The sequence below is a fragment of the Pelophylax lessonae genome, assembly GCF_965119305.1.
Source record: "Pelophylax lessonae genome assembly, chromosome: 13".
Classification (NCBI taxonomy): Eukaryota; Metazoa; Chordata; class Amphibia; order Anura; family Ranidae; genus Pelophylax; species Pelophylax lessonae.
In genome coordinates this window covers 202,216,731-202,235,339 of record NC_138780.1, presented here as the reverse complement: position 1 = coordinate 202,235,339, position 18,609 = coordinate 202,216,731, and the positions used below count along the sequence as shown (strand labels likewise).

At 46.9% G+C, this 18,609-nt stretch overlaps 1 protein-coding gene across 1 annotated transcript; it reads right to left on the bottom strand.

Moving 5' to 3' along the window:
* Positions 1-372: 372 nt before the first annotated feature.
* LOC309569521 (thyroxine-binding globulin-like) lies at positions 373-16,476 on the bottom strand. The gene is made up of 4 exons (XM_082275386.1): positions 16,037-16,476; positions 6,599-6,824; positions 2,333-2,432; positions 373-514 (listed from the first exon to the last, which is right to left on the bottom strand). Exons 1-4 carry the CDS (start codon positions 16,440-16,442, stop codon positions 482-484), a joined length of 765 nt encoding a protein of 254 aa, XP_082131512.1. The 5' UTR covers positions 16,443-16,476; the 3' UTR covers positions 373-481.
* Positions 16,477-18,609: the final 2,133 nt, after the last annotated feature.

The window sequence follows — 18,609 nt, the reverse complement described above, 5'->3', positions numbered from 1 at the left end:
GCACACTCCTGAACTCTGCCATCTATACATAGCATAATCCTAAACTCTGCACTCTGTACGTAACACACTCCTGAACCCTGAACTCTATACATAGCACACTCCAGATACAACCAACCCTTTGAGAGCAGCTATACTGCTGAAGCAGCCCGTGATGAAATTGAGTATGACACTCCTGCTGTAATATATTGAACTTTATTTTATACATTTTTAGAAAGAACGCTGGCTGCTATTGCTGACCCTTCTGCTATGGGGATTCTCACATTTCTGAACCCAGAAGTGCCCATATCTGAGTGCTTCCAGGTTCATTCAGCCTAGAAGGAGATCTATGAGTCCTTTACTTAAAGACAATGAAGACAACAGAGTAATGTGAGATATATCTTTATTTAAGATGAACACTACACAGTGCTGTGTGGAGGATTCAAATAAGCTCCTGGCATATGGAGTAGTATGTGGGATGAACTCTGGGTGGTATATGCTCCGTCTACGGGAACTGTGCGGCCACTTTAAAGCCATACTGTAGATACAAAATAAAGCATGTATTAAGGCAGTATCACAAGCTAATGATTTATAACAATACAAATAATAAAGCCAAAGCTACTCTAACAATCACATCTGCCCCATGGCCGAAACATGTAGAAGCACCCTTTGACTATCTCTGTTAGAGCGTGGAAGAGTCAGACCCAGTTTTCTACTGCTGTGTCCATGCTGGAGAGATTTTTCACCATCACGTCTTGTCCCTCAGTTGGAAATATCCGCTCACTTCCTGTGTTCACTGGGTAGATTTCCCCTAACATCCTTTCCTACCCTTACTTCCTTTCCTTTGCCGGTAGATCTACCCTCACTTTCTGACCCATAGAGATTTCCTCTCCTGACTGTGTAGATCTCCCCTCACTTCCTTTTCTTATCAGTGAAATCCCCCACCCCCCCCCCTACTTTCTGTCCTGCTGCGTGGAATAACTCTCACTTTCTGCTCCTCCCCGATTGAGATGTACCCTCAAATTCTGTCCTCACTGAGTAGACCTATTTTCACTATCACTTTCTTCTCACTTCATGTTGCTATTCAGAGATGTCCCCCTCACTTCCTATTTTTTACTGGATACACTTTTCCCTCACTTCCTGTTCCCTTCTACCATGTATAGAATTCTCCTCACTTCCTCTCCTCGCAAGTAAAACTTCACCTCAATATCAGTCCTCACTGGGTGAATTTACTCTCATTTCCTGTCCCCCTGAGAGGTTAACCCTCACTTCTTGTGCCCCCTTTAGAGATGTACCCTCATTCCTATTTTCACCAGGTACATTTTTCTCTCACTTCCTGCTTCTTTCCCCATGTAGAGATTTCCCCTCACTACCTGCCCTCACTGGGTAGATTTCTCCTCACATCCTGTTCCCTTCCCCATGTCGAGTTATCCCCTCACTTCCTGTCCTCACTGGGTAGATTTCCCCTCACATCCTGCTCCCTTCTACCATGTAGAGTTTTCCCTTCCCTACCTGTCCTCACTGAGTAGATTTCCCTCATACCCTGCTCCCTTCCCCCATATAGAGATTTCCCCTCACTACTTGTCCCCACTGGGTAGATTTCCCCTCACATCCTGTTACCTTCCTCCATTTAGAGATTTCCCCTCACTTCCTGTCCTCACTGGGTAGATTTCCCCTCATGCCCTGCTCCCTTCCCCCATGTAGAGATTTCCACTCACTACCTGCTCTCACTGGGTAGATTTCCCCTCATATTCTGGCCTCTTCCCACATGTATAGATTTCCCTTCACTACCTGCCCTCACTGGGTAGATTTCCCCTCACACCCTGCTCCCTTCCCCCATGTAGAGATTTCCCCTCACTACCTGCCCTAACTGGGTATATTTCCCCTCACATCCTGTTCCCTTCCCCCATGTAGAGATTTCCCCTCACTACCTGCCCTCACTGGGTAGATTTCTCCTCACATCCTGTTCCCTTCCCCATGTAGAGTTATCCCCTCACTTCCTGTCCTCACTGGGTAGATTTCCCCTCACATCCTGCTCCCTTCTACCATGTAGAGTTTTCCCTTTACTACCTGCCCTCACTGGGTAGATTTCCCCTCATACCCTGCTCCCTTCCCCCATGTAGAGATTTCCCCTCACTACCTGCCCTCACTGGGTAGATTTCCCCTCACATCCTGTTACTTTCCTCCGTGTAGAGCTTTTCCCCTCACTTCCTGTTCCCGTAGAGATTTACAGTCACTTCCTGTCCTCATTGGGTAGATTTACAAAGCAAAATTATAATAGGAGCAGACTTTCCATTGTTTGCATATCTCAATTAAGCAATCCCCTAAAAAATCATAATAAAATGTAAAATGTTACCCTAGTTTTGATAAGCTCCTGATCATCCAAAGGAACTATGTCCACAGCCATGAAAGACGCAGCATAAATTGTGGCTCTGGGAACCTCCATACGTACTTGCCTGTGAATATAAAATTCATTTTTGTCTATGAGTTTATACATTTGTAATGGATTTTTTTTTCAATAAATGTAATAAATCAATACTAATAGAGTACATACAACCCAACCAACAATCCAACAACAACCCAACCAACAACCCAACAACAACCCAACCAACAACCCAACCAACAACCCAACCAACAACCCAACCAACAACCCAACAACAACCCAACAACAACCCAACCAACAACCCAACCAACAACCCAACCAACAACCCAACCAACAACCCAACCAACAACCCAACCAACAACCCAACAACAACCCAACCAACAACCCAACAACAACCCAACCAACAACCCAACAACAACCCAACCACAAGCCTAGGCATTTTGTCATGTGACCTCTTCTGAATCAGAGGTGAAATTCTTGGATTAAACTCTTCATCAGGGTCCGTATGATTACATGGGACAAGTGTTAAGCATTAAAAGAAACTCTGAGCTGTGTTCCTCTTTGTGTATCCATTTTAAGACTTATGGAGGTATTTCAGTTGAGGTCAGATTAAGGAAGGTATTTTGTATCTCTGTGCATACATTTTTCATTGTCCATTGTGCCAGCTGTATAAGAACCCACCAGGTCTGCAGCCTAGATAGCTGGCCCATTCCCGGAAGTATCCATTAACCACTTAAGCCCCGGAGGATTTGTCTGCTAAAAGACCAGGGGGTATTTTGCGATTCGGCACTGCGTGACTTTAACAGACAATTGCGCGGTCGTGCAACGCTCTACCCAAACAAATTTTTTCCCACAAATGGAGCTTTCTTTTGGTGGTATTTGATCACCTGTGCGATTTTTTGATCATGCGCTATAAACAAAAAAAGAGCGTCAATTTTGCAAAAATAACAATATTTTTCACATTTTTTTATATGAAATTCCCCAAAAAAAATGTAAAAATCAAAATTTTTTAACATTTTCTCCAATTTGTTTTATGCTACATATGTTTGGTAAAACAAAATGGCAAAAAGCGTATTTTGATTGGTTTGCGCAAAAGTTATCGCATTTACTAACAAAGGGAAAGATTTTTGTCATTTTTTTTAACGCGTAATGGCGGCGATCTGCAATTTTTTTTGCGGTACTGCGACATTGCGGCGGACAGATCGGACCCTTGACTGACATAATTTGACACTTTTGGGGTTACCAGTGACATTTCTACAGTAATCAGTGCTATAAATATGCACTGTTACTGTAAAATTACACTGGCAGTGAAGGGGTTAACTTTTTTTGAGAGGGCGGGGCTATGTGTGTCCCTAGGGGCGTGATTCTAAATGTGATTGGCTGTGGCTTCAGATATATGCACAGTGATCAACTGTTCTACATAGTAGAACCGTATGATCATCATTCATACACCGGGGAGAATGACAGGCGGCTTGCTTACACTAGCCGCCTGACTTTCTCCCTCTCCCCCGACGATCGCCGAGTGACCGGCGGACATCGGGTCCGCCGGTCACACGCGCGGGGGGTCCGTGACCACTCGGGAGCGTGCCTCCGGGGGTGCGCGCTTGCTCCCTAGACCCTCACAGGCTAGCGACGTAGACCTACGTCACTCTGCCTGTGAGGGGCTGACCGCCGCAGTAAATAGTCGTGCGGCGGTCGGCAAGTGGTTAAATGCTTGTGGCTGGTTAGAGGAATGCTAACAGGGTTTAGTTTGGTGCCATCCACATTTTTCAGAAGGGTCCCATTGGGCCCAAACTGGTGACAAGAGGATAGGACCAGGGATAGTCCAGACTTAGCCCAGTCCAGACGAAGGGATAGTCCAGACGAAGCCAACTTAGCAAGTTCCTCAGACAATGCCTCAAATACATCATCTGCTGGCCCATTGTCCTACACAGAAGGCCACTTTTGGTGGGCATGCATCTGTATGCACACCCTGTGCCAATGTTGGCTTCACATGCTCTATTCAAGGTGCATTTCTTACCGTGGTTACTGTGTGTTCTTCAGATCTATATTTCATAACACCATGACCTGTAACCTGACCTGACTTGACTTTGTTCATTGTGTTATATCTGCTTGGTGACTGTGCCGCTCCCTAGTATTCAGTATTGCCACTTTCAGAGGTGCCTGAGCAAAAGGGGTCACTAGACATGTGCGATTCGTTTTGTTGCGAGTCAAAATTCCATCAAAATTTTTGTTTTTTGGAGAATAGGATGTATCTGAATTTCCAAATCACAATAGTAATGAATTTCAACAAATCCAAATGAAATTAAAAATAAATTAATTATTCAAATTTGATTTTGAAAATGAATTTGAAATGGAAACATATCGCAATCAATACAGTAAGGTATGAAAGTGAAATAAGATGATGATTCCTACTTAGGTTGTTTTATAGAATTGAATAAAATAAAACAGAATAGAATATATCCTATTCTTTTCTTTTCCTCTATTCTGTTATATTCTATTCAGCAGCATAAGTAGGAATCATCATCTTTTTTCACTTTTATACTGCACTTTTGAATTCAAATACATTTTCAAATTATTCTAACATATGAAGAAACGACAAGGCCCTATTTTATGATTCGGCACTGCTTTACTTTAATGGACAGTTGCGCGGTCATGCAACGCTGTACCCAAACAAAATTGATGTCTTTCTTTTCCCACAAATAGAGCTTTCTTTTGGTGGTATTTGATCACCTCTGCGATTTTTAGATTTTTTGCGCTATAAACAAAAAAAGAGCGACAATTCTGAAAAAAAAAAAAAAAACAATATTTTTCACATTCTGCTATATAACATTCCCAATTTAAAAACAATGTAAATATCAAACTTTTTAGCATTGTATGCCAATTTGTATTCTGCTACATATTTATGGTAAAAAAAAAAAAACAAAACCCAATAAGTGTATATTGATTGGTTTGTGCAAAAGTTATCGCGGGGGAAAGATTTATGTCATTTTTATTTATTTATTTATTTATTTTTTTACTAGTAATGGCGGCGAGCAGCGATTTTTAATGGGACTGCGACATTGCGGCAAACAGATCGGACACCTAAGGCCCCTTTTACATGGGCTTTAAGAATGACCTGTCATCTGCCTGCTCAGTGGGGGATTGGCTTGCTTTGTGAACACAGGATCCCTGTGTTCATACAGCAAGCTCATCCCCCACACAGTTAGAAAGAACTCTCTAGGGACACATTTAACCCTTTGATTGCCCCTGGTGTTAACCCCTTCCCTGCCAGTGTCATTAATACAGTGACAGTGCATATTTTTAGCACTGATTACTGAAGCAATGTCATCGGTCCCCCCAAAAGTCTCAAAATAGTCAGTTATGGTCCTTTCACACGAGACTATGTTTTTCCCAGCAGGGATCGATCCGCCGATCCCCACTGAGCAGGCAGATGACAGGTCATTCTTAAAGCCCATGTGTTCATAACTGAAGAACAGTGGTCTGCCGTGTTTACAACAGCAGACCGCCGTTCTGTCTCTACGAGAAGCGATGGCTGGTGCCCGGCGGCAATCGCGGCTGCTGGACCCGCTGATCAGCTACCTCTGTGGCGAATGGGCGGGCGCCCCCGCTAACGGTCAAGCAAAGCGACGTAGAATTACATTGTTCTTGGGACATAGCCGACCTGCCGCAGTAAAACTGCGGCGGGTGATCGTTAAGAGGTTAATAGAGCCTTAAAGGGACTTGTAAAGGCAGAAAGTGCATTTTATGCCTTAAGATAAAAAACCTTTTGTGTGTAGCAGCCTCCCCAGCACCCCCTAATACTTACCTGAGCCCCATCTCTATCCAGTGATGTGCACGAGTCCCTCGACTGTCCAGGACTCTCCCTCCTGATTGTCACAGCCACGGCATCATTGGCTCCTGCGGCTGTCAAAGTCAATTAGCCAATCAGGAGAGAGAAGGGGCGGGGCACCACCACAGCTCCATGTCTGAATGGATACGCGGAGCTGCAGCTTGGCTCGGGTGCCCCCAAGGCAAGCTGCTTGCTGTGGGGGCACTCGATAGGAGGGAGGGGCCAGGAGCAGCGAAGAGGGAGCCGGAAAGAGGAGGATCCGGGCTGCCCTGTGCAAACCAACTGCGCAGAGGAGGGAAGTGTTATATGTTTGTTCTTTAAAAAAAATCAGATCACAGACTTATCTGTCTGCTTGCAGAGGAATGTCATTTTGATGGCCTAAATTTGAATAAAATACTATGGCTTACTGGAGAGTCATAGACTTCCTCAGAGCCTCGATGGTTGGTGAGGTGAGGCTTTTGCCCACTTCTTCTTCTTTTCCTGGAGAAGGTATAGCGAGAAGAATGGATAAATATTGGCTGTATGGTATTTCAATGACAGTGACCCCCTGGGCTTTATTCTCCACCATCTTGTATTGTCCATCCAATTGCTTTGTCCAGCCACTTCCACCTGCAGATGGGACTTTCAAGGCATCTGTGGGAAGAAGGTTAATTAAACAAAAAACATATTAATGAATAAAGTACTGCAAATATTATGTACTGTCTTATATATTGGTACTATATTCTTCTTTCCTTCCTTTCTCCATTTCTTTCTCCTTACTTCTTTTCTTCACTCTTCTCTTCCTTCCTTCCTTCGTTCGTTCTTTCCTACCTTCTTTTACTTTCTTCCCACCTCCTTTCTTCCTACCCTCCCCCTTTCTTCTTTCTTTCCTTCTTTATTTTTATTTTATTTTTTTTATATAATTTCTCTCTTTTTCTTTCATTCTTTCATCCTTTTTATATTGTAACAAATAAAATATATCTTGGCTAAACCTTCCAGGATCCTTTCACTCTACATGAGCTGATTTTCCAAAGAACCCGGTTGGAGCCCTACATGGAATTAGAGAGTTCATTTGTTAACAAACTTCTGATTAATTCAGAACCTTCACTAATCTTAGAGTCTAATACTCCACCACCCTTACTCCTGAAGGTTCAAAGGTTAGACCAGTGGTCTCCAAACTGTGGCCCACAGGACACATATATCCTTTTGCAAGTGTTGGGGCACTATTCTACCCACTGAGAACAAGGGGGCACTATTCCGCCCACTGACACCAATGATGGGGCGCTATTCCTTCCATTAACACCAATAATGGGTCCCAATTCCTTTCACTGATTTGATAGATAAGACATTTATTCTTGCCACTGACACCAATGATGGGATACTATTCATCCCACTGAAAAGATTGATGGGGCACTATTCCTCCCACTGACACCAATGATGGGGCACTATTCATCCCACTGAAACCAATGATGGGGCACTATTCCTCCCACTGATACCAATGATGGGGCACTATTCCTCCCACTGACACCAATGATGGGGCACTATTCCTCCCACTGATACCAATGATGGGGCACTATTCCTCCCACTGATACCAATGATGGGGCACTATTCATCCCACTGAAACCAATGATGGGGCACTATTCCTCCCACTGATACCAATGATGGGGCACTATTCCTCCCACTGACACCAATGATGGGGCACTATTCCTCCCACTGATACCAATGATGGGGCACTATTCCTCCCACTGATACCAATGATGTGGTACTATTTCTTCAACTGACACCAATGATGGGGCACTATTCCTCCCACTGACACCAATGATGGGGCACTATTCCTTCCACTGATACCAATGATGGGGCACTATTCCTTCCACTGATACCAATGATGGGGAACTATTCCTCCCACTGACACCAATGATGGGGCACTATTGATCTTTTATTGAAAAGAATCAAGCAACATATTTTATACAAAAGTAAAAAACATAACTATAGTACAATATTCCAACAGAAAACAAAGGAATACACATCCATGTGCAGAATATATACAATATATACATAATCCACTTCCAACATTTTTAGAAAACTATTTACATAAAGCAGCAGAGAGGGCCTAAGAGGCACAACCCATCACCTATGTACGCAGCCATTTATCAAAAACTAAGCATTAAGAAAAAATCTAGGGTGATAAGAGACAGAAAGCCACACCCAGGACAGAGACTCCTGGCAGTCAGGGAGGCTTGAAACCCCTCCAGGCCTTCAACCAAGCCCTCTGACCCCACTTGTCTCTCTCAAGCGCCCGAATCTTCCCCACCTCATGCAGAATGTCACACACCACCACCTGAACAGGAAGGATTTTACGCCGAAGGGTTACCTGACACCGTGCGTTCCAGGTGTAATAACGGACTACTAAGCTAACTAAAAAAAGTGTATCCAAACAAAAGCCCCCACCAGTATTGAATGCTCCATACACCCACTCAGCATAACCCAGCCTGGAGAGGAAAGGAACACCGAGGGCCCACCCCACCTGTTTGTATACCTCTATGTTAAAAGGGCAACGAAGCAGAAAATGGTCCATAGTCTCCTCCTCACCTGAACATTCCTCCCGAGGACAACCACGATCCATCCCACTGCGGAATTTCAAATTGCCCCGAACATAGAGCCTCCCGTGGAAGCACAACCAGGCCAGATCCCTGAATTTAAGGGGGACTCTAGCCAAATTAATCAATCTTAACCCTTCCCTCAAAATTGGGCCTGGGCAATCCCTTAAGGCCAGTGGGTCATGAAAGACTTCGCTCAAGACTCGGCTCATAAGGACTTTCCTCGGAGCAGATCTGAGATCTTCAGCCGACAGTCGCCACTGCCGCAGCAACTTCAGACACGGAGCGACATAGGCTGGGAGCTGACCACGATGACCCCTGAGATTCTTCACTTGGCCACCTTCTTCCCAAAGTCGCAGAAAAGGCCTAAACCAAGATCTAAACATGCCTGCCCATCCAGGAGGTTCCACTGCAAGCATACTACCAATGTTAAACTTGAGAAATAGCAGTGAAAAGAAAAGAACGGGGTTGACCATACCTAAGCCACCCTCCCTCCTGGATAGATAGGTGACATTCCTCTTGATGGGGTTCAGTCTGTTCCCCCATAGCATCTGGAAGAACACACTATAGATCCTAGCATAGAGAGACACTGGCAAGATGCAGACAGGGCTGACATACAAGAAGATCGGTATCAGGTAAGTCTTAATCAGATCAACCCTTTCCCTCAGAGATAACTTCCATCTCTTCCAGCTGACCACCTTAGTATTGGCAACTTCCAGCCTGCCTTCCCAGTTTTTAAGGCCATAATCGCCAGGTCCGAATTCAATGCCTAATATCTTAATTTTTTCCTGGGGCACTGGAAAGGTGTCCGGGAGATCAAACCCCTCACCTTCCTTTCCCATCCAAAAAACTTCACTCTTTTCCTGATTGATCTTGGAGCCTGATGCTTCAGAGTACCGTGATGTCAGAGAGACCACCTCCTCTGCTTCATCTGTCCCAGTGACAATCACTGACACATCATCCGCATAGGCAACAACCCTCAAAGGCGGCTCACCCGGGATTCCCACTGGTACCCCACACAACATGCTGCTCTCTAGCCTCCTGATGAAGGGGTCGATTGCAAACACATAGAGCAGGGGACTCAGGGGACAACCCTGGCGCACCCCAGAACCAACCTCAAAGGACTGTCCAACCCAACCATTAACAAGAGGGAAGCTTTCTGCCCCCTTATACAAGACTTTTAACCAATCAACAAAACCACCCGGCAGACCGTACTTACTAAAGAGCAACCACAGGTACTCATGGTTGACACGATCGAAAGCCTTTGCCTGATCCAATGCCAGTAAATACTTTCCCCAGCCTGCAGCCCTGCACTGCTCCAAGGCCTCCCGGACAGCTAAAACCGCTGTGAAGGTGCTCCTACCCTGGATCGAACAGTGCTGATGGCGAGAAAGCAAAGACTCTGCTACTGCCGATAGGCGCCAGAAAAGTATCTTCGCCAGCACCTTTCTATCGACATTGAGAAGGCTGATGGGGCGCCAATTCTCAATCATCGAAGGATCTTTACCTTTTGAAAGAAGAATCACAGCTGAGTGTCTCATGGAAAGGGGAAGCACCCCCACAGCAAGACAACTGTTAAAAATCTCTACCAAATGTGGGGCCAGAATAGACTTAAAGGCTTTGTAAAACTCAGCCGTCAGACCATCCGGTCCAGGTGACTTCTTGATGGCAAGCTGTTCAATTGCCCTCGTCACCTCTTCAACTGTGATCTCTTCTGTCAAATTCATCAAAGGGACATCTCCACCATTTAGACCTGGAGTAGAGTCCAAAAAGCTTTCCATCTTGTCTCGGTCAAGCTCTTTCCTCCCAAGAAGTTCAGCATAAAAAGACCTCACGACCTCCAGGATCCCTGACCTGGACTTTGTCAAGGAACCTGTACTATCCTTAAGGCCAACGACCATCTTAACAGCTACACCCTGTTTGCAGTTCTGGTAAGGGTCAGGCGAGTGGTATTTCCCATAGTCCCGCTCCAGAACCAAAGAGGTATGCCGATCATATTGACACTTCCTGAGGAGGATTTTCACTTCAGAGATTGCCCCAGGATCTCCTCCTCTCGAGACAAGAATATCCAGCTTCCTCCGCAAACGTTGGTAGGTCATGTATCTATTAAACTGTTTTTTATTGGCTAGGCCCCTGAAGAATCCAGCAATCCTTTTTTTGGTCAGCTCCCACCACTCAGCCTTGCTGCTACAAAAGTCCAGGATGGTCACCTGTGCCTGAAAGAATTCCTCAAAGGATTGTCTAACATGTTCTTCCTCAAGGAGAGTCGAATTCAATCTCCAGATGCCTTTGCCCCTCTGAGGGAAGTCTGAAGCATTCAAGACCACAGATAGTATACAGTGATCAGAGAACTCCACTGCCTGCACCACTGGGGGTGAGAAAGCAGAGGCCTCCTTCAAAAAAAACCTATCTATCCTACTCTGACTATTAGCTCGATGAAAGGTGAACCCTGTGTCATCCGGAAGGTGCTTAATGTGCACATCCACAAGACCAGCATCCCTAACCATACTATTTAAAAAAACGCTATCATATCCCAGCCTGTCATTGAAGTCCTTCCTGTCCTTGGGCCTAGTCACAGTATTAAAGTCACCTCCAAAAACCACTTGCCGGGATGTAAAAAGAAATGGCTTGATCCTTGTAAAAAGGCATTTCCTGTCCCACTTTGTGTGCGGCCCATAAATATTAATTAGGCGCAGGTCCTGCCCTCCCACAAGGACGTCTAAGACCATACATCTCCCAATCTCCACCTCAATAACCCGCCGGACAGTTACCATGCCGGTTTTAAACAACACCGCCACCCCGCTGTAAGGCTCGGCCGCAAGAGACCAGTAAGGTGGACCATACCTCCACTCTCTCTTGGCCATATGAATATCTGCCAAGGAGGTGAGCCTAGTCTCCTGCAAAAATAAAATTTCAGCATCTAATTGGCTGAACAAAAAGAAGGCCATAGAACGAGCTCTTACCGACTTAATACTGGCGACATTTATTGTCACCACTTTTAACGGAGGGGGAACCGCCATTTGGGTTATTGGGTGGATTGCTTCTTAGCTCCCCTCTGCTGCTCATCACCAGAAGCCTCTCTTTTTCTTGAGGCCTCCTCCAACTCCATTTCTGAGTCTGAATTTTGTTCAGAGGAAGCTCCAGATGAGGAAATATCCCAAGCGGAAGCCCTAGAACGGTTGGGGACAGACACTGGGGCTTCCTGTCCCTGTTCCGTCCTCACCGCCCGTCTCTTCCGCCTCACAACCCTCCTTCTCTCCTCCAGGTACTGCAGGTCAGACTCCGAGATGTTTTCATCTCTTGTTTTTTTCTTCAAAGTCTTCGCAGAAGACTTCTTTACAGAAGAAGCAGCAGCACCCTTTTTGGCACATGCCACCGCTCCAGGTGGGGGGGGACCTTCCCTTAAGTCAGACCTAGGAGACTCATGGGGCAAGACTGACTCGGGGGGCACAGACTTAGAAGGTTCTGACACAAGAGGAGCGGGTACATTAGGCTGGGGGGACACAGAGACAGCCACAGAAGGAATACCTACAGACACAGGAGGGTTGGCCACAGAAACTGGGGAGGGATCCTGAACAGGACCTGGGGGGTCAGTCACCGCAGAGGAGGATGGTACACCAGGGGCCTCATCCTCCATCCTGTCCAGCCTCAACAGCTCATCTACTACCTCCTTCTCCATATTGTGCCAGGCCTCCGGACATCGGCTGTAGGGGTGGCCAAGGCGCAAGCACAGGTTGCACCTTATCGCCTGGGTGCAGTCCCTGGCCACATGACCCTGTCCCCGACATACCGAACATATTAAGGCTGAACAGGAGGAGCTAAAATGCCCCTTTTCTCCACAGCGGTGACACAGCTTTGGCTGACCAGGATAAAAAACAGTCATCCTATCCCTCCCTATGAAAGCCGAGGAGGGCAGGTGACGGACAACATTCCCATCCCTGGCCAACCTGACCGTTACTGACCAACCCCCAGTCCAGATGCCACGTTCATCAAGGATTTTATTTGGCGTTGTCAAAACCTCACCATAGTTCCTTAACCAGACCTCCAAGTCCCGAGCAGGAACACTCTCGTTAGTGAGGATGATGGTTATTTTTTTAACCGTTGATCTTTGTGAAACAGCAACTGGTGCCAGATCTTCCCATTCGGGTCTTGACCTGCACCGAGCCTCATATCGTTCCCAGAACAGGTCAAGACCCTCTGGCCTGGTGAAGCTGATTGTGTACTCCCGGCTCCCAGCTACATGTATTAGGGCATAAAGGTCATTCGCCCCAAAGCCCATCTCCAAAATCATATCCACCACCACACGCCGTGCTGGAGAGACTGCACCACCTTCCCATTTAAGAATGACTACATTACGCCTTGGACCCCCAGCAGAAGCCAGAGACCCAAGACCGGAACCAGGGGTGCTCAAAGTGGCAGTCTGTGGTGTAAATCTCTGCCTGGAAGCAGGGTTCCTCATTGGCTGCAGCCCTGGCTTAATAATGTTACCAGGTGCAGAGCGTACCACCTGAGCAAAAGAGGGCTTATCAGGGCCAAGACCCCACACTGATGTGACTTTAGCCGGTACATTACTATCCTTATTATTAATTGCTTGTACTGAGCCAGCAGGATTATCCATTGCACACATATTGGCAGCACTATTCAGAACACCTGAAATAGAAGAATCGTTAGAAGAATCGTTACAATCACCATTCATTATCACAGTGTCTGCTGTAGTACCACAGGTGGCCTGATGCTGCAGTGTAGAGTCCTGAACAACAGCTGTGACTGGACAAACAGCCTTGGGCTCAGCAAAAGGGGGGTTAATGGGTTGTTCAGGCTCTTGTAGTTCCTTTGCTGCAATGTCATTTTTTAAACGCAGTTTTTCCTGCAAGGAAACATCAGCAGCTGAAATATTGCTGGATACAAAATTACCAGCCTGGGTGTCATTGGGCAAAACATCAGTATTAGCCAAGGTGTTAAATGGCACAAAAATAGTTTTATCAGTCACTTGTGACTTGCTAGGTTTTACCTTATCAGGCACATTATCAGGTATGTTCTCCTCACCAAACACCAGCTGATCCGCCCGTACTGGAGACTCCACTGCCTGGATCACTTTAAGCATGCCTCCTGAGCCCTGAGAAGGCAACGGGCTGCTCACCTCACCTTGGGGGGGCAGGGGGTCAGAACTTGGGGTCCCCTCCTCCACCTCCATCTTTGCCATCCTTGCAAATCTGCGGTCATTGCAGAACTTTTCTTTAAAGGGCCCCTCTTTACCTTCCATCATGGCCACAATGGTTTCCTGGTGTTGAACCCGGACCTTTGCCAACTGGATTTCCGAATCCATAGATCCACGGCTGCGGCTGTGCAAACCTTCACGTTGCTTTCGCAGGCGTTTCAACTCTGCTCTCAGTTTGTAGAGCTGGTCTCTCTCCCTATTCAGGACCTTGATCCCGGCCACCACTCGCTCCCGAATGGACTCGGTATCCTCATCCTCACCAGGGGCAGAGAGATCTCCAGCCATGGCTTGTCCAGGAGCAGGGGTGTCATCCATCAGCCCAGGGGATGGTTCAGAGCTTCCAGCAGGAGAGGCCCTGCTGGCCTGCATGGCCTCCCCAGATAGGGGCCAGCAGGGCTGGGAGAGATTTTACCGAACTCCCCTCTCACAGAAATCACCTGGAGCAGACACACAGCCAGAGAACCTTCCTGCAGCCACACCCGAAGCTGAATGATGTGAAACGACTCCTCCTACTGACAGCAATGATGGGGCACTATTCCTCCCACTGACACCAAAATCGGGGCACTATTCCTCTCACTGATACCAATGATGGGGCACTATTCCTCCCACTGACACCAATGATGGAGAACTATTCCTTCCACTGAAACCAATAATGGAAAACTATTCCTCCCACTGACACCAACGATGGGGCACTATTCCTCCTACTGACACCAATGATGGGGCACTATTCCTCTAACTAAAACCAATGATGGGGCACTATTCCTCCAACTAAAACCAATGATGGGGCACTATTCCTCCCACTGATATCAATGTATGCACACTAATTCTCCCACCAATACCAATGATGGACCACTACTCCTCCCACTTTTACAAATGATAGGACAGTATTCCTTTTACTGACACCAATGATGGGGCACTATTCCTTCTACTGACACCAATGATGGGACAGTATTCCTCCTAATGAAACCAATGATGGAGCACTATTCCTCCCACTGATACCAATGATGGGGCACTATTCCTCCTACTGATACCAATGATGGGACACTATTCCTCCCACTGACACCAATGATGGGGCACTATTCCTCCAACTAAAACCAATGATGGGGCACTATTCCTCCAACTAAAACCAATGATTGGGCACTATTCCTCCCACTGATATCAATGTATGCACACTAATTCTCCCACCAATACCAATGATGGATCACTACTCCTCCCACTTTTACAAATGATAGGACAATATTCCTTTTCCTAACACCAATGATGGAGCACTATTCCTTCCACTGACACCAATGATGGGGCACTATTCCTCTCACTGACTCCAATGATGGGGCACTATTCCTCCCACTGATACCAATAATAGGGCACTATTTCTTCTACTGCCACCAATGATGAGGCACTATTCCTTTCACTGACACCAGTGATGGGGCACTATTCCTCCTACTGAAACCAATGATGGGGCACTATTCCTCCCACTGACACCAATGATGGGGCACTATTCCTCCCACTGACACCAATGATGGAGCACTATTCCTCCCACTGACAACAATGATGGGGCACTATTCCTCCCACTGACATCAACTTATGGGCACTAATTATCCCACCAATACCAATGATGGAGCACTATTCCTCCCACTTTTAAAATCATTGGACAATATTCCTTTTACTGACTCCAATGATGGGGCATCACTCCTCTGACTAATGTCAATGATGGGGCACTATTCCTCCTCCTGTGTGCCACAGGTTATATGTAATATAATATAATAAGGCGTTTTCTACTCCCGCTGTGGCCTTCTCCCCCCCCCCCCCCCCCCCCAATCCTTTAGTTTGAGGGACAGTATTCTTTGTTTAGAAAGTTTGGAGACCACTGGGTTAGAACATTACAGCCACGTGGGATAAGGCAGAGTAAGGAAATCTCACCATTGGATGGTATTCTATTTACTAAATCCTAGTTAAATTTGGAATACCAGCTTTACGTGGAGCTGCCATTTAAAAACAATTATAAATATATGAATGGCTTACACCTAGAACATATAAAAGCCCTCCAAACTTACTGTTGGTGTTGACAATAGCTGTCACTGTGTATTCATTAAGATCCCCCACTAAACCGACGATTTTTCCACTGGTTTCCTGTTTCACGAAGGCATTCACACTGCTCTTGGCTGCATCTGGGGAGGAAAAATCTTTGGACACTGTTTGGATTTTGGGGTTTTGAGGATGCCAGTTTTTGTCGACGAATATGGTTACGTCTTTGTTGGGGTGCACGATGCTGTCAGGATCTTCAAGAGCATTAAACAGGTCATCCAGAGCATCTGTATTGAATGCTACGATCATATATATATAGTCTTGGGGATTCAGAGGTGGGTAATGTTTGTTAACTTTCAGTTTAAGGTAACCATCGTATAAGACGGCCACGTGGACGAGGGCTGCGCTCACACACAGGAAGAGCAGGGCTTTCATCTTTCCTCCTCTTGGATTTTGCTCACACTGAATGCTCCTGAAAAACAAACAAAACACTATAATTTATATATACAGTTGTAGCAGGTTTTCCAGGCCTGTGGCCTGATGTGGGTCTGCCATTGTTATCGGTTACCTCTCCAGCCCATGTGAGCTGTGGCCCGGGGTGTGAGAACTGAGACATGGACAACCCTGGGATCTTTGTGTTGTTTTATTGTAGATAAAAGGGGATGGGAGAAGGGAATGAGTGGGATACTCCTTTAGGCTTCAACTATATACACTTGGGACTTCATTCCTGAAAAAATGCCTGTTGGCCCTTCCTTGACGCCAGCCGACGCCAGCCAACGCCCACTCTCTCTCTGAGTACACTCTGTACCTTAACCACTTCCTTACCGAGTCATGTAAAATGACGTCGGCAAGGTGGTTGTCTAGATCCGGGCCGCCGTCATATGACGTCGGCCCGTTCTAGCTGCTACTGCGCGCCCCCGGCGGCGCGCAGCGGCGCGATCAGGGATGAGGCTCGTCCCTCGGACATAGCCCATCACTGATCAAGGTAAACAGCCAATAGAAATTGGCTGTTTACCACGTGATCGGCTGTGTCAATCACAGCCGATCACATGAGCGGCTCCAGCACGAGCCGCTCGTTCTCTCTGCAATGCGCGCCCCCGGGGGCGCGCAGAGCAGCGATCGGGGACGAGGCTCGTCCCTCGGACAGAGTCGATCCCCGATCTAGGTAAAGAGCCAATGAAATTGGCTCTTTACCACGTGACCGGCTGTGTCCAATCACAGCCGGTCACAAATGTCAACAGAGAACACGGTAACTAGCTGTCACCGTGTTCTCCTCCTCACACACTGATCCTGTGTGAGGAGGAGATTGTGGTAACAGCTAGTTACCAACTACAGTGCACCCCAACCACACTGATTGCCCCCCCCCCCAATAAAGAGCACCTGTCACTAGCCCATCAAAGTACCCGAGTACCTGTCATCAGGTACTCAGATGACAGGTACTCGGGTACTCTGATGGGCTGGTGACAGGTATTCGGGTACTCTGATGACAGGTACTCGGGTACTCTGATGACGGATACTCTGATGACAGGTACTCGGGTACTCTGACGGGTACTCTGGTACTCTGATGACGGGTACTCGGGTACTCTGATGACGGGTACTCGGGTACTCTGATGACAGGTACTCGGGTACTCTGATGACGGGTACTCGGGTACTCTGATGACAGGTACTCGGGTACTCTGATGACGGGTACTCGGGTACTCTGATGACAGGTACTCGGGTACTCTGATGATGGGTACTCGGGTACTCTGATGACGGGTACTCGGGTACTCTGATGACAGGTACTCGGGTACTTTGAGTACCTGTCAACGGAGTACCCGTCATCAGAGTACCTGAGTACCTGTCACCTACCCATCAGAGTACCCGAGTACCTTCCACCTGCTCATCAGAGTACCTGACGCCTGAAGTACCCAAGTACTTGCCGCCTGCTCATCAGTACCCATCACTACTCATCAGTACTCATCAGTACCTATCACGTATCAGTACTGATCATCAGTACCCATCAGTACAGTATCACCTATCACCTATCAGTCAGTGAGTACTACTCATCAGTACCTATCACCTGCCTGTCACCTGCCCATCAGAGTACCCGAGTACCTGTCACCTGCTCATCAGTACCAGAGTACCTGTCACCTGCCCAACAAAGTACCCGAGTACCTGTCACCCTTCATACAGCCACCATGTCCAAGTCCAAAAAGGTTTATATACGTCGTCCGTTTAAACCTAAATACCGGTGTTATGGTAGCAGATAGCTGCCATAACCCTGGTATTTTTTTAAACGGTGGACGGTTGGCTTTCCGATAAGGGTGGTCCCAGCGGCGGATTCGCCGTGGGATCACCCTTCCGGGATGGCGGAAGAGGCGCCCCCCCCCTCCCGACGCGTTCCGGTCCTTTTCCCCGCTTACCGGACCCGCCGGCAGCGGGGAAAACGATCCGGTCCCGAATCCTCACAGACAGGATGTCGAGTGAGGGCAAGCTTGCCCTCACTTGACTCTATGGTCTTGGAGGACCGGAGCTACGGAAAATGTTGTTGCCTAGCAACCAGTTTAAAGGTCCTTTTTTTTTTTTTTTTCATTTTATATTATAATTATTATTTTTTTTTTTT